Raw genomic sequence first — 26043 nt, forward strand, 5'->3', positions numbered from 1 at the left:
TAACAAATATTTCTCTTGTGGCTGCTTGCAAACTTTGGAATGGGTGACATTCAGGAATAATAATAAACTGGACTTTTTTTTTTGCATGCTTCTGCTTGTGTGTGATCAAAACATGTGGCATGTGTATAGTCTCAACGTGTATACATTTTTGGTGACCTTCCTGTCACTTTTTTCTCAATAACCACAGAAAATCCTCTCCTTCCTGACAACTAGTAAGAATTTCATGAATTAAACCAACATCTGTATTAATATTTTTCTACAGAAACTTGAATATTCAAATTTGAAAGTAATTTTGCACTCAGTATTTCACTTTTCTCAACAGATCAGTGCATTGTTTTAGAAATCTACTCTGGCAATCATTGTACACTTTCTGCAGTTAAAGAGCTAATATCTAAACCACACTTCTGAAAGGTATCAGAAAATTTGAAGAGTAAACATATATGGCGATTGTGCAGTGACCATCCTAAAATGGCCTGAATCGTTCTCTCCTTTTACAAATAATTATTATAGCTCCAATCTTTCAGGAAGAGTAAGTCTTTCTTCCACTCTCTCTACTAATGAGTTTTTGCCGTTTTGTTTTAGACACGAAATCGTTTTGAAGGAACAAGGTCAGAGGTAGAGGAGCTCATGAACAAGATCAGAAGAAATCCTCAGGAACATAAAAGAGCAAATCACTTCACAATGGAAGGCTATCTCTATGTACAGGAAAAAAGTAAGGTGTATTTTTGCATATTTTTATATTCCTATAGTGCCCATATTGTGCATCCAGGCAAGTCTTATTTCTACACGTAACATGAAGATGCAAATAATTTACACTTTATTAAACAGGGTCATCGGAGTAAATGTTCGAAGTCTCTAATGGCAGTGTTACCACAGCTCATAAAAAGAGCATGGTGCTGAAAGTGTGACAGCTCTTAGCAAAGATGACTGAATTCGGGGAAATTTAATTTGACCAAAGGATGTATTTAATGTTATTTTTAATCTCTTACTAATGACCTCCCCTAGAATTGTCAAACACTTATTGTCAGACCACGACATGAGTTGTCAAATTAGCCTCTGAAAATCGGGGTGGTTTAGTGTGATGAAATTGACTGTCATTTCCTTGGTTCAATGATATGCTTTCATTACCTAATTATGATCATATGGTCAAATAAAGCAGGCTTTATGCTAGGTAGCTTGCTGTGAAGGTGCATGTCTCACACAAATCATATCCTGTCAATACTTGGAACAATTATAAGTCTGTCTTACTCTAGTAAAAAAGCCGAATAAGATGCAGAGCTCTTACTGCTCAAGGAATTACCACGAAGTAAATTTTTTTGTTTTCTTTTAAAAAACATTTTGCATAAATAATATTTTTTAGATACTTCTATGATATTTAGTTGATTACTGTTTGAGTAAAGATTTCTGTAAAATGTTTCATAAATTGGAGACTCTCCAACATTCTTGATCTAAATATTGGTATTACAGTGTTGAGAAATAAGTTTTAAGCCATAAAAAATAACAAATTCTGTGAGATCAGTTCACTGGTCTTGGTCATCGTGAGCTTTAGAATCAGCTGAAAGTATTCGGAAGAGCTCCCTATGCCTGAAGCTAACTTGAGGAGGAGCAGGGGAGTGAGACCTTCCAGGTTAGGAGCAGTGAAATCCTCTGTGACCTTGAGCCACTTGTGAAGTGCTTCCCTGATACTCTGAGACAGAGTCCTTCAAAAGAGAAGATTCCTTTGCAGATATTTTTTTTTTTTTTTAAATAAGTTAATAGAAGTGAGGAGCTACAGAGGGTCAGAATCCAAGTTTTAACTGTTAACATCACGGCAGAAATCTCAATAATACTGTATGCAGTAGGCTGGGCTCTTAAATGAGTGTATTCTATGTAGGGCATACACTGATGAATAGTTAGGAGTGAGTTTTGGTGTCAGAAAATGCGATCAGACCTTAGTCAGTAGATAATGTAGAACTGCAACACGGGTGCATTAATCTGCAGTTATTTAGCTTCAAGTTACCAAAAACTAGGTTTCTGTGTTCTGCTTAAATAAAGTTTCCAAGCGATATCTATTTTATATGGAAAAAATATTTTGTCTGTTGTAGTGAGGCAAAGATACATTAATAATTCTTTCCATTTGTCATTAAGCATAAGTATGAAATACTACGTGTATAATTTTTTAGAATAGTAAGAACTGGTTAACATTTGTATTACTTTGTATAATGTTCTTAATTAATTTCTTTGTTTTAGATACTGCATTGTTAAGAATTAAGTAGGGCTCTTGTGTAACATTTTGGAAAGCAGGAGAAGAAAACACAGGAACTGGAAAAAGCACATACAACTTAAGGCTTCTGTTTTATGTAGGGCCTGCTCCCTTTGGTTCCAGTTGGGTGAAGCACTATTGCATGTATAGGAAAGAAACAAAGAAGTTCACCATGATCCCATTTGAACACAGATCAGGAGGGAAAGTTGTAAGTATATTTTTATATTCTACTCTTATACTTTCCCTGTATCAAGATCAGAAGATGCGTCAGATAACATGTCAAGTACTTTCCCTCTCTACCTCCTTGCCCCTTTTTTCTTCTTTCTTCATGCAATTCAGTCTGTCATTTAAGGACGTTAACCTAAAGTAATGGGTGGATTAATAGATAAGAATTCTGCAGACTTTTCAGCTGCTTCCATTTAGAAGACCAGAGAACATGGCACAGGCAATGTGCAGTATTTCACCATTCAGAGTCTGGTTTATCCATGAGGCATTTAACTTGTGACAGTATAAATCACAAAAATAAAACAGACTTAGAAATTTCTTTCTTGCGTGTTCCAGTCTGATTTTTCTTTCAGAGTTGTAAATACTAGAAGAGGGACTAGAAAAGAGGATTTTAATAGGAATATAATTTGTACTGACAACCAAATGTAATTTCAGGTATCTTTGATAGCATCTGAAATATTCAAGACCCAAGACTGTTGATCTTTAAATGGCTTTAATTCCTATTGAAATAGTTGGGAATTGAGGGCACTCAGCACCTTCAGAGATGACGCATTAAATGAATGCATTAAATGAACGCATTAATATGGATGAAATGCATTTTGTTGCAAGGAAAAAGGATATCTGAAGCTGGAAAATAATGCTTGAGTCAATATTCCTGCAAATGCAGCACCCTGCCCTATCTTCAAATTTGGTTAGAAAATCATGTTGTTGCAATTTTATCAGAGTATTATATCCTTTTAGTTTGAGCAGAGGGTAGATGACTTTCATGATTTTGAGGGCTGCGTATATTTACAAATATATTGAATTTGGAAGAATCTTTCAAACGCTCCGGAAAACCTGCCATACTGAAAATTAGTGGCATTTGGCTTCCTTAATCATTTCAGTACTTCTATGAATTTTTTATCCTGATTTACTCTAATTGTAATAAGGCATTTTAGTTAACATACTATGTGTGTAAGCATTCAGCATTCTAAAACACTTATGAAGCCATTTTTTCTGTATTAAAAGATCTCCCATTTTGAAATCCACAATGCAATTACTCCTTCCCTGACAACCTTCTGTGTCTGGAGGTGTTGAATATGACAAGAAGTAATTAAAATGTGCAGTTAATCCTGATATAAATCCGGTACAACTCATGCAGCATTCACAGCTGAGTTTATCTGATTTCTGAATACTTAAGGGTAAAATATGATCCTAGTATTGGTTGGCCTTTAAGTAAGGACTGGTTCTGTAAGACAGTAAAGAACACTGACTTTATTCTAGTTACTGTAACAATAGTCTTTGCTACGGAAATGGCTGTGTCTGACATAAAATGGGAGAAGTCTGTTACACTCATTGTGTGGTTATATTGTAACACGTGCAAAACCTTTATAGCAAAATATTTTTGTTAGTTTAAATTACTATGGTACTGTGTTATGCTGTAAAGTACCTGCTAAAATGACTCAGTGTTTTTGCATTTATGTCCTGTAAATGACCATGGAATTTATGTGCTATTGCGCAGAGACCTGAACGGAAACTGTGAGTGAATTCTTCTGCAAGTTTTCAGTATAGTTTTTGCCATTATTTTAATGTAAATTTACCTTACTTGGTTTGTACACTGGCTCACTGAAGCTTTCAATTACTGGGTCAAGCGCATAAAACTTTTTTTTTTCACAGGGAGATGAGGAACTCTTCGTCCTTACATATTGTACCAAAAGAAATATAGATACTATAGACAGGCGATTCTGTTTTGACTTAGAAGCTTCAGACAGGTAAGCTGGTGAAACACACTAGAAATGACTCTTTCTAAATAGCAGTTAACATTACTGTAATATTATTGTTATCTTTTCTTGTTACTTTTTCAACGTTTGTTTAGACTGCCAGTGGGAAATAGTCACTGGAGGAGCAGGCAAGCACTGCCGTGGCTCACTGGATTTTACTTCAGTTGTGTGTAGCAGAAGCAGGGAGGATCTAAACTGAACTGTAGACATTGTCTGAGCTCACATAAAAGAAAAGCATAGAGAAAGTTAGAGAAACTATTTTGAATTGCTGTTATCATAGTGAAGAAACGTGGCTTAAATTGAAGTACGTATAGCTATAGCGAAAGACTACTATCACAGTAATAATTCATACAGTCATGACCATATTGTATCACAAGCCTGCTTTCCAAAATGACATGTTGCTGAGGATTTATGCTGGATTCTCAGATTGAAAATAAGATCGTTGGAATTTTGATGTGCTTTGTGGCTGGTGTAATCTTCCAGTGCATCTTGAACACTGTTGCCACTGCCTTTTTGAAACCCCACCATTTTATTGCTTTATTTCAAAAGAGAAGAACTGCTTTTTTATTTTGCTGAAAGGATCTTAAAATATGATAAATACTGCTTTTCATCAGCACTGTAGTCTTCATTTACAAAGGTGAGAGAATCCAACTTAATAGGGTGCTGCAAATAAATACGACTGTGGTAAGGTCACGTTCTTTTGGTGCACATTGTATCTGTGTAGAACAGTATCATATCTAGCATTAAATGCTAGATATAAATTAGTGGACTGTTGCTGAGTTTTTGCATCCACCTCTCTGAGCTGTTTTTAACCAATACATTTGTTCCTTACTGATACCAATTAATTACATTCTAATGTGTCATGTAGTAGGTCTTCAAGTTTTATAGGTTTTTGTTTTTTTCTGATCAAATTCATAGTGCCCTTCACTTTAAATGCAGTGTGACCAATGCTGTTAGGCCCTTCTGTCCTATGATTGCTAGTGGTCTGCAAATATATCTGTGACAAGGAACGTTTCCATTGTTCTTATCCATTCATTGCGCAGCCTTACTCGGAGGCTATGCGTAGCGTGCGTGGCCAGACTGGCCTGCCTGAGGCATGCCCATTTCTGTAACAAGCAATTGGTAAAGGAATGCAAAACTACCACTGCATCTGAAAACTTGCAGCTCACGTAGCAGATGACAAGATACTAATTTATAAGTCAGGTGGCATTTGTCACAAGTCTGCAGCATGGTTTGAACTTGTATTTTTGATATGAGGAAGATGCGGGTTAACTATTCTAACACTGTCCCAACAGTAGGAAGGGGAGTAAAGATTTAAACTCTTGACATCAGCTCCTCCTGGGTTGGTGTATTGGTCAGTATGAATAACAGATTTCAAAATGAGTCTGATGAAGTTTCTAAAAAAGTACTCTGAGAAATGTCAGTCTACCCCCTCTTGTTTGTCATGTCTGCTCAGTAGGGTATCTGGACTTCGAACAGTGATGGATGGAGAGCAGTGTTTCCTTGATCCTGCAAAATATTTTTTCATTTTCTTCTCGGGTAAGAGTAGGAAAAATCTACTCCATCTTTCTGATGTCCAGATATAAAAGACACAACTGGTCCACTGTGACCTTGATATCAGACATTTTTCTTTTAATAATATATGTGTGTAGTACTGCGATGTTCCCATGGAGATTAGTTCTGCTGCAGGCCATTAGCTTCTTTCCTTGGTACCAGTTCAGGGCACACTTATCCCTCTGCTTGTCCAAGTTAAAAAAAACCATACAGATTGATGGATGGCCACGGGTTTTCTTTGTTCCCATGCTGTGGAAGGAGGCAAGACTGTAAAATTTTAGGAAGGACTTTTCAGTAGCAAATGTTCAGCCTTGTGTGTGACTTGAGCATAGTTTGGAGCTAACTGAATATTTACAGATTTTTCTTTTAACGAGAAAGCTAAGATAATTCTTTTTTCTTTAAGTTCTGATACTTATGACTATAAGCTCTGAGGGTGCTAGGATCCTGGCTAAATCTCTGTAAAGTGATGTTTTTTTCTGGTTCTAGTACTCCATCATGCGAAGTTTGAGGTGACTAGCGGTAAATGTAAAGAAATTTAAGTCTGAAGGAGACAGCAGAGGTCTTTTAGGGTAGGAAAAAGACCTTCTATTAATAAAGAGCATAAATAGATGAGATAACAAGATAAATGTACTTAGATTGTAATGTTACCAACACAGGACAAGGAGGAGGGAAGGCTTTGTCTCTTTTCACTTTAGTTTGAAGACAAATAAATAATGTTTCATGCAGGATATACTGAGTTTGATGTGTTGCCTCTAGGTGATACTCTTTGATACCTTGACAGTTAAAATGTTAGTGAAAAGAAGGAAAGTTTGCCCTGCATAGAATTAACCTGTTTGGTTTTATTTTTAACTAGTAAAAGAAAGTAGACAAGAAAAAAACTAAATCAGCATGTGGGTTTTTTAGTTAATTTAGCTAATTACTTAGGGTATTTTTTTTCTACCAAGTGATTAATTTCGCATGTTTATGATGGTTGCAGCTCTGTGCTACTAGCAGACCAGTTTGTATTGAAAAAAGCTGATATGGCTTGAGAAGCTGCTTTGCTTACTGTTATTACTATACCAGTGTTAGCTTGTTTTAGTCATAAAGGCTATTTATTAGTTGCAGAAATTAAGGCAAGGCTTCCCTCACCCGCTCTAAGAGCTCAATGTCTATCACTGAGAATAGTAAGAGATTCCATTTTTATGGCTTTATAGTCTCCTTGCTTTAACTAATCAAAAGAGAATGACTTGTTTGATTGCTGCCGTTTTCCAAAGTTATAGCTGGGCCTCCTGAGTTTAGACTGCTTTGCTAGAGTGTGTGTGCATGCCTTGTCCTCACAGGTCTGAAAAGAGATTTTGAGCAGGAGGTATTTGTACCTACAGAGTTTTATGCTGTAATTAAGCTGTGTGGTTTGATAAAATTTATGGCAAAGTGAAAATGAACTAGAAATGTCTCCAGTTGTAAAAATATGAACATAATGTGTAGACTGTTACAGTTTTAAGTAAAAGTGGGATTTGTGCTGGTTTTCTCTGTTTTTAGAAAACTTTTTCCCCTACAGCTATTTTGCTACTTGAAGAAAGATTTAATACAAGGGCGGGGGGAGGGGGAGAGAGATGTCATGAATTAGTTCTCTATTTCTGTCCATCTCTATATAATGAGATTTACAAATTTGCCAAAAGAAGCGGCAGGCTGAATATAATGATTTTTTTTTTAATTGGCAGAAAAATAATTACCCAATTAATCTGTTCTGATTTTAACTGTCTTTACTTTGTACACCATGCTGAACCATACAATTACTCTCTTTAATTTCCTATTACATAAACACAAGAGTAGATTTGTGTTAATCTCTGTTCACTAATCCCTACGTCCCACAGTTATCCATCTTTGCTTTTTAGGAAAGTAGTAATAGTGGAGTTTTGTAATGAGATACTGCATTAAGACTTGGTTATTTTTTATAAAATATTTACTGGAAGACTCTAATCATTGTCACTGCTCTAAAGCTGAAGACTACACGTCAAATAAGTTGACAAAAGCCAACAGCACAGCAACGCAAGAGTGTTACATAAATTTAGATTTCAGAAAACTCAGTAGCTCCCAGCAAATGTTGGTATCAAGAGACTATCAATAATGAGCTATTTCAATTAAATAGTTTGCAGATTACATTCACTCTCTTTTTTTCCTTCCTATCTCTATTTCCTACTGTGTGTATCAGTTCTATACCTTTTATTTTAAAGATGAGCAGTGTTCAGTAATTAAGCAAAAAACCACGACCCTGACTTTTAGGACAATGGGCTTTTGCTTGTAGTTGGAAGTAGAATTTGATAAGACTTTTTTAGTTACTGGTGAGTGCACTTACCCTGTGTGGTTGGTACATTTGCAGGCCTGGAGTTCCTGTGACCATGCAGGCATTTTCTGAGGAAGACAGGAAGCTATGGATGGAAGCCTTGGATGGAAAAGAAGCTGTAAGAGCGTAATTTTTTAAATACCCATTTATAGTGTAATGGAGAAATTCTCTCACCTCCTGCTTCCTGACCCCATTTATACTTCAATAAACTGAGATTATGTAGTTTGCAGAATGAAGGAAGAATAAAAGTGAAATAAAACTCAGGAGAGATGAGTAACTCGGTAAAGCTCAGCATAGATAACTGCTAATGCTGATATGAGGTATTTTTCATTGTAATGACAGCATCAATTTTTATAAATGGTTTCCCATCACAATGATGATATTGGTATTCTAAAAAATGTCTAGGATAAGCATGTCCACTTAGCCTTATGCTGACATACTGCATTCCAGTGGCAAGACTTGTGTGATTTAGTTAAATGGTATTATCATTATGTGTATATTTTTAAAACTAGATCAAAAAAATCCTTGTCAATGGGAATGAGGTTGTACTTGAATTTGCTTAATGTCTGGTTCACATTAGGAAATGGGTCTGAACTGCAGAATTGAAATACATTGCAGATTATATTTACAATCATAAATATTATATTTGTCTTGTGGGCCAAAAGTAGCGGGGTTTTCTAGTCAATGACACAATCATGTGTCTGTCCCCAGTAGTTCACTACTGTGAATTTTAGCAGTAGGTGTTATTGACAACATTGTTATAAAAATCTTGTTTCATCTGCAGAGGTGTTTATAATCATCACATGCTGGCTGAGCTGGACTTCCCAGTGAGCTTACACCTTCTGGGAATGCTGAGCTGGGACATAACTCCCAGGAGTCATCAAAGCAGTTCACAATGATTTGAGTGAACTTGAGCTGTGGGAAACTAACCTGCAGAGAAACATAAGAACATGGAGCATGTAAATCACAGTTAATTTCAGGGGCTCTAACTGGCATTGTTCTACTCCCCAAGGAACTGTATTTGTGGAGAATTTTAAAAAAATTTCACTCCCTAAAAAGTGCAATTATCTACTTTCTGAGAGGGCATGGACCTCTGGTCCTACTCTTAGAGCTGTTGTAGGTAGAGGTGATATGACCTAGCTGTAAACAGTTGCATTTGTCCCTACTGGGCATTAAGATTGGGGGTGTCTTGTTTCTGGTTTCATAAAATTACTTGAAATAATTTATGTCTTTTTTCTTTTTGCGTTAGCTGTTCATCAATTTGAATAGAGCAAATGCAAAACGAGAGGGAAGTAAGTACTTGAATTACTATTAAAGCTGATTTTTGTTAACATTTTACAATTGAGAAAGGCAAAGGTAAACTTTTTTCTGTGGATCCAATGTAATTAAATTTTTTATTTTGAATCGAGTTCTGAATATACTTTGTGGATTTTGTAATTAGTGGGTTTTGACAGGAACACAGTTCAGTACATACATAAGAATTGTAGGACTGGTCATAAGCTAGAGAAACAGTCTGATTGGTTTTGCCAATTTATGTCATACTTGAAATTGACTCAAACAAGTGTTAATTTGTATGTAAATGCATCGCATTTTCTTAATCCAGATTGTGTGTAAACATCTGTTAGAATCCATAAGTATGGTTTTAAAAGCAATCACAGTTGAACATAAAGGTCAGCAAAAAACCTGAACGCATGTATTTAAAATGTAAACCACAATATGGAAGTAGAAGAGATGTCTGTCTTCTGTTAGCAAAGTGTATGAGTGAAAACAGTTATCCTTCTTGCATTTTCAGAAAATTTATCCTTGCCTTTTTTTTTTTTTTTTGATTGTTGGTTAAAGCTGGATCTTGGTGTTATTAGTAGAAGTTTTTCCACAGTTTTTTATTCTCGTGGTGCAAGACCAGGTCCCCAGGAGCAGAAGGCCAGATGTTTGGGGGAAGGGTGGTTTTACAATATAAGCTTTCAAATGAAGTTTTGAAGTGAAGAATGAGATAGGAACAACAAAGGAATGCTGGATCTCAGCTGTTGTCCTGTTAATGCATCTGCTTTTATGTAGTCAGATCATTAACTGCTGTGAAACGATATACATGTGTCCTGTATCTTTAGTGTGGGAATTTCTTTGGCTCATGGTAGGACTCGGTAAAAGCCCTGCTGTTAATGATTATATTTTTTCATCGTAAGTACTTCCTTGTCCCCTTTGGTTAACTCTCTCAGATGTTGTCGATGTTGCAGTAAGTACTGTTAAATTCCATTTTGCATCTGCCAACATATGTACCTAATCAGAGATCCCATTCTTCAAAGGCTGCTGCTGTGAACAGATTCAGTGAAGCCAGTACTACCACCAGAATGAGCTTTTATTTGAGCTAGGCAGGGTTGTGAAGGAGAAAAGGGGCATATCTCTAGGAAAGGTGATGAAATATTCCTATTCCAGAATATTTACAGTTTTACCTGAGAAGTACTAGCTCTGTCATCAAGTCCAGCCTTATTTTTCAGTGAAAGACATAATTGCAATGGTGCTTTAAAACTTTTCAAACTTTTTTTTCCCTTGTAGGTGCACAGCTGGATAAGATAGGGTTCACTGTCATCAAAAAGTGCATCAGTGCTGTTGAAGCACGAGGTAATGATCAACTCACCCTGTTCGTGGCGGGGGTGGAGCAGCTGTTCTGCTCTTCAAAGAGGGCCTGTATGACCTAATCTTCTATAGATCTCTGGGAAAGACTTAACCTGGCAGATATTAACTGACCAGGGCAGGAGCTTCCTTCTGTCCAGTCCCAGCCTTTTAGGTATGGCTTTTTCTCAAGACGTGTTTTCAAGAAGTGCTCAGGAGGGGGGAAATAGCACCTCTCTTGACAAAAGAAGTCAATGTTTGTGTGCAACAGCTGAGAAAAAAACCTGCATCTTGTAGGCAATTCCTGTACCTTTGCTGTTGGAACAGACTGACTAATTTTAGTATTCCATTTGTGGCCTTTGAATGGAGGTTTTCTGTTTTGTAACTTAGGACAGAAGAACAGAAGCTGAGCAGGCAAGTGAATAACAAAGTATTGAAGCACTTCTGGTGGACTTAGTCTCACACCAGAGACAAGGATGTTTTCAGGCTTACTGTTGCATATGCTCATTGTTGTACCTCCAAAATTGGAGACAGAAGAGAAAGGTCAGTATGCAGACAGTATTCAAGAGGTAGTTGGGATTATGACTGTGGAGAGGCTCTGTGTCACAGACCCCGTGTAACTTGGTCACTGGATAATATCAGCTTTTGCTATTGCTGCCATGTGAGGAGACAACACTCCTTGTATGGACGTTCTGAAAGGTGACGTGACCAGCTTCTCTGAGGTCCAGTGCGTTGTATATGGTATTGTGTGGAAAACCTGCTTGTTTGGTTGTGTTTTTTTAAAAAAGAGGTGAAGAGATGACAGTAGGTAATTGGTTATGGTCTATTTTTTAGTTTGTTAAAAGAGATGTTGAAATTTCTCTGTGTGAGTTTTGTTTTTCTCCTAAATTGTTGACCTTCCTTCCTGTTCCCAAAGGAGAGATTTATGGTTTTTCAGGGATTGTATCTTTTTTTCCTTAGAGATTTAGCATTGCACAGGGCATAATATTTATATCTTTCTTAGTATCACAGTCCATCTTAAATAAGATAACTGAACAGAAGAGTGGATTAGTCACACTTCCTGTCAATGCAGGGTCTTACTTAAAAGCAGTGTATTCCATGTATGCACTTTACTATACAGTATTATTAGTAAGACCGAGCAGCCTTTGTGATATTGAGCATTTAGCATTTAAACAGCAAGAAGTATCTCAAATCCTTTTTCTCATGGACTTTTTTGTATCAGTCCTGATATATTAAAGATGTTATCTCAGATTAGAACATATTCTTTCTGGTGTTATTTTTGTTCAATTTTGTTCTTTTGAATATCTTTCAAATAAGGTTTGCCTGTCTCATCACTTAAAAAATTTCAGTTACTGGCATTTACGATCTGAATATTTCAGCTGGGAAACACTGCAGATAAAGCTGGCATCCTAGAGATAAGTTGCCTTCACTGGAAAACCCTGCTTCGATATAGAATGGATTTATCTTTGCACTGGATGAGGCAGAATTTATGAAAAGGGTAGCATGTGGTCATGTAATGAAAGGGCTGGTTTTGGTCTACAGCCCAGTGACTAGTTACCTTACAATACCTTATAAATCATGCTTACTGTAAGCAGTGTGGAGTACAGTGTATTTTGGTTTATTATTTACAGGTACATTCAAACAGTTTTCTTCAAGTAGTCTTTTTTTTTTTTTTTTTTTTTTTTTTTTTTTTTTTTTTTCTTTCTTTCCTCCCCAGCAAGGAAAGTGGAATAAGGACATAGCTGAGGAAAAAGTGTGAACACTTTCTTCATGAAGTGGCTATTTGGAAAAATGGGTTAGATGTGGAGTTTCTTCTCATGGCTGTGGGTGGATAGGTTAAACTGAGTGTTGGTTCAAGTCCGCTCTGTTCTTTATGCCTTGATTTAGGGGCATGTAAGAAGGTGCAAAATACATGTGTAACCCCACCTAATATTGTTGTTCAGGACAGATGATAAGCTTGCGTAGATTAGAAGTGTGTGTCCCTGTAGCAGGATCTGCCCTGGAGCATACTTGGAAGAGAAGTGAAGTTACCAAAGTTAGCTGCAGTATTTCCTGTCTTTGGAGACCTTGCAGCTTCACTATCCCTTGTACACAGCCTTTGTAAGACCTGCAGTCAATAGACTGCCTTGTGGTAATTGCTACCAATGAAAATGACTTTTACCTATTAATTTTGTTTTGGGGAGTAATTAAAAAAAAAATCTGTGTTCAATAACAATTTTTTTTTCCCAGGGTTTCAAGAATAGATTGAAGTACTATCTTCCAGGAACTCAGCAAGCTAGCTCTGTTTCAATGAACTTCATTTTCCCATTTCATTTCAAGTAGCTGTTGATGGCTTCCCGTTTATCAATACTGAACTTAACATCAACTGCATTTAAAAAAAAAAAAAGGCAAGCTTAACAAACAGAATCCTGACTTCATCTATGAGACTAACTGAAGCATTCCTAAAGATCAGTTTCTGTTTTCTGCAGAACTTTCAGGACCTTCTGCTGATGTCTGCCGAGCTAATCAAATGGAGGGCTAGGAGAACATTAATGTTTTGGCCTCAGAAGGGTTTGGCCAGATACTTGTACGATGAAGAAAATCCATCTTTTAGGCTGCAGATTTTATACCTATACTTGTTCTTAGAACAATTTTTACTTGATTATTTTACTTTAATGATAACACATCAAAGGCAAGTTATGTTCGGCAGAAGAAAACAGGACAGATGCCTCTTCAGAGACTGTGCTTGTGTGCCATGTTTTTATCTCTTTTAATCATAATGGGTGTGAGGTTGGCGTGGGTGGAAAGAGAGGACAGTCTAGTGTGGGTGGAAACTGAGAATAGTCTTGTCATGTCATAGCAGAAAAAGTCTGGTATTCAGAGAGAGGAGAGCGTAACAGAGATATTGAACATAAACTTGTCAATGGCTGGATAATTTTTTTCTCAGTTATGTTCCCTTTTATAAAGCCAAGAAGGAAATGATTTGCTCTGAATGAATAGAAGAATTAAAGGCAGTGTCTTGGGTAAAATGCATGTAAGCTTCTGATTCAGCATTGCCTTATAAGACCTTGGTTGTGCTTTACCTGGTAGGAGATGCTGAGGCATCAAGATATGCAGCCTGTCTCTCACATACTAAGTGTGATGCTGGTTGGATGTGCACCTGTGTTTTGTCTCTGAGAGAATGTTTTGGGATTCTTTTTGGAGTATTTTATTTATAATTCTGTACTGAGAATAATACAGCAGGGCAAAAGTTTATAGAAACATCAAAGAGCCATTTGCTCTGGTAGTAAAGACTCTCTGCATGTTTTTGTGTGCCAGTAATTGGCTGTACCTTCTGTGAGGATGTGGTGGGTGTTTGCCAGAGCAGTGTTTGTCTTGATTTTAGAACTACTGGAGCTGCTAATCTGAGCTGCAGAGAGAGATGGCAGCATTGAGCTGCCTGTTCAGGGTGTCTGCTCATGAGAAAGAAAAGATGGTGAGGAGGAAGTAGAAAACCTTTTCACGTAACGAGAAAAATCTGGCATTACCTTGAATTTAAGAGTGTCACTTGTATGCTCATTGCACAGGGGGTTGGACTAGATGACCTTTAAAGGTCCCTTCCAACCCAAGCTATTCTATGATTCTGTGGCTGTTTCTGTACTATGGAGTTTGATATAAAAAGTTGTATTTGCAGCTATATTATTAGCCTGTGTCAGCCGCATGTACAATGCCAGCCACAAAGTAAACCTGCCTATATTATATATCCTTGCTTACCATAGGATATATAATTACTATTTTACTTACAGTACCTTATTTTTCTAAGTATGTTTCACAAATTGTGTACCTGTGCCAAATTCCGGTATCAGAAAGCCAAACATCTTGAGATAATGTAAATATGAAGGAAATTACGCTGCAGGGCTTTACCGCTCAAAGTTGCCAATAGTGCCTGGTTGAGCCAGCAGACACAGCGTCTGAACCCTTCAACATTTTAGTCAGTGGTAAGCTATTCCTTGCAATGAGTCATCTTGTCAATTATGTTCTGTAAATGCCAAGCATTATCAGTCTTGGATGTGCTGAAGATCTGAAATGTGCAGATTAAATCAGAAATAGTACTGTTTCAAACCAGACTTGTATATTTTAAATAGAACATCATTTAAAGGTATGTTTAAAGGTATCGTTTAAAACTATATTGAAATATTAATTCCTCTCTGCACTTCTTAATGTCTGCTAGCAATTAGCTGTGCTTTTTCAGGTTGATAAATTTGAAACCGATCAATTATCTGATAATTGCTATTACAGACTCACGATTATTGCTGGAGGGTTGTCTTAGGTTCAATACTACCATAGTTTCAGAGACTTTTGCGTATCATGTCTGTTTTAAGGTTGAGCAGTAGTTTCTGTGGTTTGACCTTAATTATTTTTAATCCTGTAAATGTATGTTTGGGGTCAGTACAGTTTGTTTCCCCCTGGTTTTAATGTTAGAAGCACAGGAAGTCACGAAAGAACTTCTGAGATAAGCAAAAGCTGCGTTTGACTGCAAGAGTATTTCTTCAGCTTTTTAGCTTCTTGCATATGGTGCATAAGGCTTGTTCTGTGGTACTAGAAGTAGTGGAGGACATTGTATAAAACAAGTGTGATGCATTTTGGCAGAGCATTAAAAAGCTTGGCGTTACTTTCGTACCAGAATTTTTCTGGACACCTCTGCGAAATTTGAAGCGAAAAAATAATTGCTGCGCTCAGGACAGATTCCTAGTGCATCCTTGTTTGGAGTGAATGAAGGACTATGTTATTTTTAATTTTTTTAGTGTTGGCAGTCTGTAAGTGCTGTATAGCATGCTATCACACTATTGTTCTGGGGTTCACTGGAAACTTACTTGTTTGGGTTGATAACCTCATATTTTGAGAAGAATAGTATTGTGGGCACATAGCTGTTTTTTGCGGTTCATTCTTTTGCACACAGCTAAACTGTGAGCATACTCGGGTTGTGTTTTTTGATGACCACAGATGAAATACTGGAGATCTGGCTTATTCTGTTTATTTGAGCCAGACTCAGCATCATTACAGGGGTGCCTGCATACTGGGGCAAGAAAAGGGCCAGTTTTGCCCAGGTGGAGCAACTGAGAGAATTGGCTGCCATAGCCTGTCAGCTCCCCACTGGGACAGAGGATGGAGCTGTGCTAACAGGGAGGAGTTCAGCAGGCTCTCAAAGATCTGGCATGGCTGAGGAGGTTGCAGACTGTGTGAGGAAGAGGAGTGGGTGAGAGAAGAAGGAAGAGATGTAGCAAGGCTAGGCAGGAGGAGGAGGTAGAAAATGTGAAGTTCTCTCCACTGCATTGAGAATTATTGCTGTATATTATGGTTGTGTCTGACAGTAATTCATTAAAAGCCTAATGATTTCTACATACTTCATCTAATATTTATTTGGGAAGAAACTTTTTCTCATATGACTAGTTTTAATTTTTCTCCTCCGAGTTGGAACGGTTTGGTGTTGAAACTGGGAATCCTCCACAAGCCTTCCTTTGTTGAAGAATATTTTGAATGAGAATACCACATAATCTGTTATTTGAAAAGATTTCCTTGGAGTGGAAACACAGGTATTTTGTGGCATTTCTACTCCTCCAGGCCAATGTGAATATAGAGGTTGAATATGGTGGTGTTTGTAGATGGCTGCTTATTATGTGGCCTCTTAAACATCTGTGTCAGCTTCAGGACTGTAATATTTTACCTCCCACTATATGGGCTCTGAAACAATGCAGCAGACAAAGACATACCTTATTTTGCCCTTTTCCTTCCCTGCCTCTTCTGTCCCTCCTGTTTTCTTTCAATTTATATTCATAGTTTTATTTCCCTGGGGATAAAACTGGGTGTGGTAAAGGAAGGCAAAAGCAGGGGAAGAGAAGGGGTAGAGAAGTGAATGTGTGTGCGTGGACAGAAGGGCGCAGAGGAAGGACAGGTCCAGTGTCCACATGAAATGAGAGTAGGGGACTGAAAACATTAGGCCAGTTATGGCTGCTCTATTCATCCCAAGCGAAACCAGAAGTACTGATTTCAGTAACCTGTGGTGGTGCCTCTGGACATGACTAGTATGTGGACCACAGTGGGTTGGAATGAGGCCTTGCATCTTAAACGAAAAGCATTTACAAACTTGAAAAAGCATTGGTTTTGAGGACTGGGAATAGGCTCAAGTTTTTCTTTATTTTATCCAAACTCTTTTTGTCAGCCACATACTTGGAAAAAAGAAAAATTGCATTTATTAAAGAAATGTTAATTTAGCGTTTGTTGGTTCAGTTCTTGTGTTATTAGAATGTGGATGATGATGTATCCAAAATGTCTTTTTAAGGATCTGAAAACAGTCCGTGATTTCTTTCTTTTTTTTTTTTCCCCTCCCTCCCTCCCAAGAAAGGGTTTATCCCAGTTTGCTTCTCCTCCCAGTTTCTGAGGTGGAATTGAGGGACCTGAAACCTTTACCAAAACATAATGTGAACTTATCTTGAAAACACAGAAGAACAAAAGGATTCCTGCAATACTTTATTTATAACATTGTTCTTATGACTGTGTTAATACTATGTAGTCTGTATGTCTTTGAGGAGAATTTGTGACCTGGGGAAAGTTTCAATGCTAAATTTCACTGTGGTTGATCTTCTGCCTTTTTTTTTTTTTTTTTTTCTCCTTTTGCATAATAGGTATAAATGACCAAGGATTGTACAGAGTTGTGGGGGTGAGTTCAAAGGTCCAGAGACTTCTGAGTTTGTTGATGGGTATGCCTCTATTTTACAATCATACTTTCAATATTTTATTTCTTGTTGTTTTACTGTCAATATTTAGTTTTAAAAGCATCTGCCTGTAGTTGTTCTTTATAAGGGCCAAATCTGGTTTGCTTTAGTCCATGCAAATAATCCCCATATCATTGTAAGTTCCCCTGGTTTAGCAAGACCAAGATCAGGTGGTAGGAATAAACTAAGAGAACTGGTATGGGACACGTAGGACCACATCATGGGTTTTGTGCAAGGTTGGTGCAAGTGGGATTAAAGCAACCTAAGTTGAAGAGTCTGATCAGAAAATTCAAAATACCAAATTCAAGAAAGTTTGAAACTTATTGCTTCATTGTTTGAAGCTTCCACCTTTCTTGTCCCTTGTCTAAGATGTACAGGTGTGCACACCCTTGCATGTGTTTAGTTAATCACTGTGCAAAAGAAGACCTTTAGTTTAAGCTGACTGGCAAAGAGCTCTTTGGTTTAAGAGGAGGAATATAATATGCGTATTAGTAATAACTATGTGCCAAGGCGGGAGACAGATGGAGAAAGGATTTGTTTTTTATAAACTCAGTAGTATAACTCTTACATGTGGGGAACGTCTTAGACTCTCTTATACCTAGTTAGCCATGTGTAGCTTTTAAGATTTCTTGATTCATAAAATTATTCTCAGAAACTTTTTTTCCCCCATTTTCTGTGTGGAGATTTTGATGCATCTTTAATCTCAGTCACTGTAGTTCTCTTGCCACTCCACTATCCCTAGCAGGGCTGGGGGGGAAAGTATTGGCACCTGGATGAAATCCCTCATCTGCCCGATAGCTCTCACCAAAGTAGTAGCCATGACTGCAAGATGTGCCGTGTTTCCCAATTTCTTGTCCTGAGCACTGACAGTACATGCAGTCAGACAAGACCATTGGGATTAGTTCATTTTTATAGAGCTTCCAAACCTGTCACTTGACAGCAAAGGTCTGATTCTCGGGGATTCATTGGTATGCAAAGAAGCTTGTTTGCAGTTTGCACCAGGCTCTTCTCCAGAACCATGCATGCTCCATCTGTGCTGATAACACAGTGTTCTTTGGCACTGCAAACTGGAGGAAGCCAGAAAGTGAATTCATTTCATTACCCCAGACATTATGTGAATGACAAAGCGCTTTTATATTATATGCTGCTGTCAGTTCAGTGCCACCTGTAAGACTTTTTCTTTTCCTTCCTTTATTTTTTCAAACAGGCTGTCTCTTCAGAAATTATAAGACATCAGGCTTAAGGACCTGCATGTCATATCAATCTGTCATAATGACCTTGCTAAATATTAATTCACGATATCTTACTTTAATCAATGTTAACAGCCCCCTGAACTTCTCCATTAGTGCACATAAACCTGTCTGTATCTTTAAAGTATTGTAGCAAAAGACTCTTTTTGGAAATACGAACTGGGATTAATAAAAATAACTGATCTATAACAGATTCTCATGGTTGTTTATCTGTATTGGAGTTAGCCTCACTAAACAATAACCATCTTTAGCCATTGACCATAGGAAGAATGAAGTGTTATCACTGAGAGTCTTGATTAAATGCATTTGATATCAAAAGATGTTTTTCAGTTTTGTACTTACTGGCTTAGCTTGGGCGTACAGGTCTGGCAGGCAGATTTTCTTCTTTGCCATTAGTGGTATCCAAATTAAATAGACTCAGGTTGCCAGTGGTTCAGTAGCAGCTGGAAGAGTTTACTGGCGATTCCAACATCTGCTTTTAGTTATTTTTTAAAATTAGAAACATTTTTTGTCATTCCCAAGATTCATATATTTATTTGAAGTAGGAGGAATACAGTGCTATTAAGACAAGGCAAAATACTGAACAGAAAAAAGTTAGGGTGCAAGCAGGTGCTCTTTTTCTGATGATTTGTTGAAAGCGATCCTATCTGTGCTCTTTATCTGGCTGTCCTCGGAGAAGAATAAAGAGGGCTTCTTTTTGATATACGGTGGTACAGAGAATTTAAAATGACTGATTAATCTTTAATCCTTTGTCTCTGTGTATACTCTTAGATACCCTTTTATATGAAAGATCGTTTCAGAATCATAAAAACCTCATATTAACCTTCTGTATTTTAAAATGTTTGATAAGTTTTCAAAGTATTTTAGGCTACCTGTCATTGACCGTGAAGTTCACAGTCTGAAAGGCCCAAAGTGCAAAAAAAAGTCTTCCAGATGGTAACCAGGGACATAACAGCATGTAGTTTTGTCTTTTTTTCAGAATATTTTCTATATAACTTGAGAAACTATATTGAGAGTCAAGAGAGTATGAGAAGACCAACATATGCTTTTCTAATGCTACAAATGGACAAATTTTCACCTTTAATATAAAAAACCAGTGAAATGAAGTCCTCTCTAAAATGAGGCTCAGCAAATAAATATATAATAATAAAAAAAAAGAGATAATTTTGCAATTAACTTAGTCCTTGAAGTTACTTGTAACTAGCATTGTGCTATGGTGATCTGTTTTGCAGCAATAATCTTATCTAAATTTAAGTGAGGCATTTGGTAAGGAAAACACTCATTACATTTCAAGGGAAAATGTTCAATTAATCTGATACCTCACTGTAAACACGGATACAGAGTTAGGACTTCCAATGCTATGGGGATTTGTTATAAGCAATTCAGAGTGCATCGTCAGCCATCAGGAGGCTCAGTTCTTGAAATGCGTCAGGGACCGATTCCTGTTTCATCTGTGGTCTACTTTATAGATCTGATATGGCTCATTTCATACAAGCTGCCTACATCGATTTCAAACAAACTGCTGCAAAGGTCAGCTTTTATACAGACCCTTGCTCATGGTGAAGTGACTGCTAAGGACTTGGAGTTTCTACTGATGAGTTCAGTTTTGATTTCTGATACTGCCTGGCATGAAAAATGCCAGACGTTACATGTTGTAGAAGAAAACTTTCAGGTACCTTTGCCTTTTCAAAACCAGCAGCTTTCAAAAAAATTACACTGAATTCCTTATTATTTTATGTACAGTAAATGACAGCATGCATACACTCCTACAGTGGGCATATTGCATATGAAAGCAGAAAGGGTCTCCTCCTTTCCCCGGTTTAGTGAACTGGACTGTTTTTATAAACTCTAGCTACCTTATTGTCAGAAAGACTTGCTTAAAATTTAGAGCTGATCTGTCAAAAGCTGTTCCATAAATGTGCACAGTTATTTTTGTATGTGTAAAGTTGCCATTCAGTGCACAGTGGCTGCTATGTGAACAAAAAGCATGACAACTAGTGGAGACATTTTTGAAATCCTGATTGAAGTTCCAGTTCATATAATGGCCTGGGATGTTTGAGGTAGAGGGAAAAATGGAGTGGGAACAGTCAGATATGTGGGGTGGTGGGGCACAGAGGGCAACTGTCAAACCAAAAGTGGAAAAAAAATGCCTTTAAGTCTTGATGGCTTTTACAGTCAAAGTAGGGAATGTTTGGGGTTGGTAGCAGGGCCAAATTTTGTTGGGTTTTTTTTCTTCCCAAGAGATAATGAAATTCTTCAGCAATACCTTCTATTTTTTATTTTAAGAGGCTTGGTCTTAAAATACAGGTGCTCTTAAAATTCACACAGCTGAGTGCATCCTTTGACTGTAAAGGAGGTTGATGATTATGAAGCAGTTATTTAAAAACTGGATATTACATAGTGGTTTAGTAACAAAGTTCCCATGGATTCCACTAGTTTCTAATGTGATGACCGTTTTTATTTAATTCAGTAGAAAGGTTTTTATAGATTTGTAGAATCACTTGGGTTAGAAAAGACCTTTAAGATTATCAAGTCCAACTGTTAACCTAGCACTGCCAAGTCCACCACTAAACCATGTCCCTAAGCACCATGTTCCACACGTGTTCTAAACGTCTCCAGGGATGGTCACAGAATCACAGAATCACAGAATCACTAGGTTGGAAAGGACCTTTAAGATCATCAAGTCCAACCATTAATCCAGAACCACCATGTCCTGAAGTGCCACATCCAAACGTTTTTTGAACACTTCCAGGGATGGCGACTCCACCACCTCCCTGGGCAGCCTGTTCCAATGCCTGACCACCCTCTCAGTGAAGAAATTTTTCCTAATATCCAATCTAAACCTCCCCTGGCACAACTTGAGGCCGTTTCCTCTCATCCTATCACTAGTTACTTGGGAGAAGAGGCCAACACCCACCTCACCACAACCCCCTTTCAGGTAGTTGTAGAGAGCGAGGAGGTCTCCCCTCAGCCTCCTCTTCTCCAGACTGAACAACCCCAGTTTCCTCAGCTGCTCCCCATAAGACTTGTTCTCCAGACCCCTCACCAGCTTCGTTGCCCTTCTCTGGACACGCTCCAGCACCTCAACGTCCTTCTTGTAGTGAGGGGCCCAAAACTGGAGACAGGATTCGAGGTGCGGCCTCACCAGTGCTGAGTACTGATCACTTCCCTGCTCCTGCTGGCCACACTATTTCTGATACAGGGTGGGGAAAAAAAAATAAGGCAAATAGCATACTGGCTTGTATTTTTCCTCTCAAAAAAGAGAATTTGAACACAGCGTGTTAAAGAGAGGAAAAAAGAAACTTTTTCCTGAGACAATCTTGAGTATTTTGGGTGGTGGTTGGCTAGTGACAATTTGGTAGAAAATGTTATCTGACTTGTATTTTAAAATGAGATTTAAATAATTGATACAATGAAGGAGAATATTCAGTTACAGAAATAATTGCTTGGCACAGCCTTTAGAACAGAATTATTTAGTCGCAGTAAAAGGACGGCACCTTTAATCAGGGATCCTAATTTGATTTTTTAAATGTGTCTGTCGTTTGTCTGACAAGCAAAGTAACAAATGATTTCTGAATTGTATGAACTGGTCAACATGTAATCTGTGTCAGCTACTGCTGTGGTTTACTCTAGTGACTGGTTAAAACCTATAGCAGTAATAGTAACAGAAGCTCAGGCACTAGAAGTTACCAAATGCCTTGGACTAGTTTTGCCATATACATGTGATGTTCTTGTGTCAACTAGCTATTACTTCCTGTTTTGAGGCCAAAAGGGTTTTTTTGATGGCAAAACATTCCAGTGCCCTGTGTTGTTTTCTATGTTCTGTCAAAAAATCTTTCACCTGATGGGTCATTCAGACATAATGACTGTTCAATATGATCTGTCGTGTTATAAGACTCCACCAACTAACCTGGTAAAAGATGGGAGGAGTTCTGTGAACCTGCCAAATGGTCCAGCAAGCTTTTTCCCCTTTGGCTAAAACTGATCAAGTAAGGGAAACATTCAGGCCGTCCTGTAGAAGAAACTTACTGATAGAGAAGAGTCCTTTTTCTACTTTTGAAGTGCCTCTTAAAGGTTTTCACACAGTAAGGAGGGTCATACTTGAACTTTGGCTATTTTCATCAGGAGTCCAAAATAACAGTTTACAAGCAAAACTATGGAAAGAATTCAAGAAGGTGTGCTTGCATTTTAAATAATGAAAGTGGAAAAGATAAATTATGCTTAGTGGGTCTTTTTTCTAAACTGCTTTTGTACATCTTTCTGTGTTAGTGTACATCTTTCTGTTTAGTTAAAGGTGTGTAAACATCAATTGCTATAGAGATCTTTTTTACATGAAAGTGATTTTTAATCCTTCATTAAAGAAAAAATCAGCAGTAAATACTTTTAAAAACAAAATATGGAAATGGAATTTATAAAGAGGTTTGGATATTAAGTCGTCTTATTATTAGTTAATACTAAGAAGGACATACTTCTTACATACTTCTACGATTATGTGAGCAAATACATAATGGTCAAATTTAATGTTCATGTAGGGTATACTGATTTAGTATTCCCTTTTTTCCTGTACCTCTTCTCTTTCTGATTATTTTCTAGATGCAAAAACCTGCAATGAAGTTGACCTGGAAAACTCTGTAGATTGGGAAGTGAAGACAATTACCAGTGCTATGAAGCAATATCTGCGGTAAGCCTGTCTCTCTCTCGTTTATTTATTTATTTATTAGACTATGAATTCTGTATTCTGTTTCTCCTGTGCAGTGTGTTATGCTACATTACTTACTTTTCCTGTATTTTGGAATAGAGGTTCACTTTCTGCAAATACCATGTTTCTTTTTTGTCTTGGGGGAAGCAAAATAATTTAGCAACACTAATAGTCATGTTCATATGAGACAAGCCCCAAAGCGTTTTTGTGTTAGAGACATAAGCATTTCACTGATGGTTCAGAAACCTGAATTGTTAGTAAACTTGCTGAGAGTCATTACTGAAAATCGGCTAAGATTGTTAAAAGAGTTTTTTGCCTTTTTCTGTTTTAATGTGGTAGAATGAAAAGAGAAAAGGTCATGAATTTTTAAATATTTTCCTCTTTTCCTTCTGGCCCTTGCTGTGATGTTCTAGGTACAATAGTAATAATATTTTGAGTGTTGAAAGTAAGAATGTTAGATGTGTTCTCTGTTCAAATGGCCTGGCCAATTCCTGACCAAGATACTTTACTAAATTGCCTAAGAACATAGAACGTAGAACTTATTGTCTATCTCTCATAGTGTAAGACAAGTATAGTATTTTTAATCTGTTTTTGTTAAATAAAGTGTTACTGCAACCATTGCCAAAGAATGCTGAAGAACTGTTACCAATAAAAGTGTATCTCTTACATAGGAAAGAATTAAAAAAAAAAATTAGGAAAGAACAAAAAAGTGCACATGATGAGTATTTCCCACCTACAGTATTTCCCATCTAATTGTTTACTCCAATATTTCGTAAGCATCAGTAAATTCAACTTAATAAACAAGTTTTTTAACTTTGGGGTTTTAACTCTGATTTCTGTTATTCAGTACATTTTTCATTGATGACTAAGGTTTTCAATTTCAATTTTTCCATTTGAAATGCTTTAGAATTTTGATTTGTAGCTGGCTACTGTTCAGCAAACTCAACTGTTTTAGGACCTTTATTTCTTTCCAGTAAGGCATTGACTTTTGAATCTTCGTATTTTAAAAACACTAATGAAGAATTAATTACATAGTATATGTGTACAGTCCTCATCTGAGAAACGGTCTTGGTGGTGTAATTTGGAAAGGTGCATTATGATAAGCTGGAGGGATCACTTCAGCTCGTGGAAGGTGAATGGATGTATTTAGTCTTATTTTCCTGATAATACCAAGTTTTTCACTCACGCTGGAGATCACTGAATACAAGGGCCATTGTAACAACGGTTGCCTCCAGTGTGACGCTTATAACACTGAATGTTAAAAACGTTTTGTACTTAGAGTAAATACAGGTAGAAAAGAATATAGCTAAATTTATTATGTCATCCTTGTTTTACAGAAGCCTTCCAGAGCCATTGATGACATATGAGTTGCATGGAGAATTCATCGTTCCTGCCAGTAAATATATGGCTGTGGTTAAAATAGAAATCTTTTCTTATAGTACTGTTGTGGCCTTAGGAGCAGAATGCAAATGCAGTTTCAGAAAAATTCTTCAACCCAGTAAAAATAGAGGAATAAGAAATAATACATGTTTTAAAAATATGTAGGTTTTAACCAGTGTTCAGTTCTAGTGTTTGTTACATATGATGTATCAGTTGACAGACAAGCTTGTGACAGACGTAGCATAGCGCAATTTTTACTTTTATGGAAAAGCTTTTGGATAGAGATTGTAAACATTCATTTTTATTATCTTAATTATATAACGATAAACATCTACTTAGAACGCGATTTTTTTTTTTCTTCCATTTATAAAGGATATGAAGCCCACTAATTTGGGCTCATTTGAATCCTTAAAGCACAGCTTCTTGACCCTTGTTTTCAGTGCCTTGTTAGCTCTGTATCTAGGCTGACTTGAATGTTCCTCATATATTAGTAGAAGAAAGGAAGGAGCAGGCCAGATTACACTATGGCAGTTCAAATACAGACTTGGAGAAGACACAACAGCATTTGTATTTCAGCTGTATGGTATCTAATGTACATGGAATTTTTTTGGAAGAGGATGGAGGGAAACTGTGTAAGAAAATTTTTGGCGAAGTATCAAACAGATATTTAGCTGATTTTCTTCCCAGCCTGTAGCACTTCTGGCAAACTGTGGCAAGTAAAATTAAAATAAACTTTGAGACAATTGCTTTATCTTCTTCATATTGCTGTAATGACCTTCCAGGACTGCAGTATGTGTTCACTTGTGGTCCTTAATTCAAAATGAGAATTGGCCCATGAAATTCATTGCTAAAGCACATCTTAGAGGCCAAACTCCTAAACAAAATTCAACATACTTACCTAGATGGTGAGTCTACCTGTTTGTATTGGAAAATGTTAAAATAATTTCTTGACCTATGAAGTTTTGCCAGGAGTTTCTTTATTTTCCTTTCTCTATTTTATAGTCTCTTTCAATAAAGGGAATCAGTTGAGATTACAGTGTTTTAATGTACAGTGTTCATAAGTAGTAAACAATTTTGTAGAGGGTTTGATTCTATCTCATGGGGAGGGAAATGTAATCAACATTGCAGATCTGAGTTACAGTATACTTAAAAATAGGTAGTCAGTGTTGTTTCCTACGTTGGCTGTAAAAAACCAGCAGCACCAGGAATAGTAAGAAATATCCTTTTCTCTGCAACTATTGGGGGGCGGGCAGGGGCAGCCAAAGTTGAAAG

The 26043-nt window shown here is 37.2% G+C and overlaps 1 protein-coding gene across 1 annotated transcript in view; it reads left to right on the forward strand.

The window, feature by feature from the left end:
* The window catches only part of ARHGAP10 (Rho GTPase activating protein 10), a gene marked incomplete at both ends in the record, with an annotated part of 154493 nt that overhangs the window by 70270 nt on the left and 58180 nt on the right, over positions 1-26043 (forward strand). Inside the window, 9 exons of the mRNA XM_081999649.1 lie at positions 583-712; positions 2344-2450; positions 4124-4218; positions 8141-8222; positions 9354-9396; positions 10655-10720; positions 17353-17427; positions 23286-23373; positions 24729-24787. Of these exons, the coding sequence (XP_081855775.1) occupies positions 583-712; positions 2344-2450; positions 4124-4218; positions 8141-8222; positions 9354-9396; positions 10655-10720; positions 17353-17427; positions 23286-23373; positions 24729-24787 (745 nt within the window). The remainder of the gene's footprint in view (positions 1-582; positions 713-2343; positions 2451-4123; positions 4219-8140; positions 8223-9353; positions 9397-10654; positions 10721-17352; positions 17428-23285; positions 23374-24728; positions 24788-26043) is intronic.

The sequence above is a fragment of the Phaethon aethereus genome (assembly GCF_964289735.1).
Source record: "Phaethon aethereus genome assembly, chromosome: 4".
Lineage (NCBI taxonomy): Eukaryota > Metazoa > Chordata > Aves > Phaethontiformes > Phaethontidae > Phaethon > Phaethon aethereus.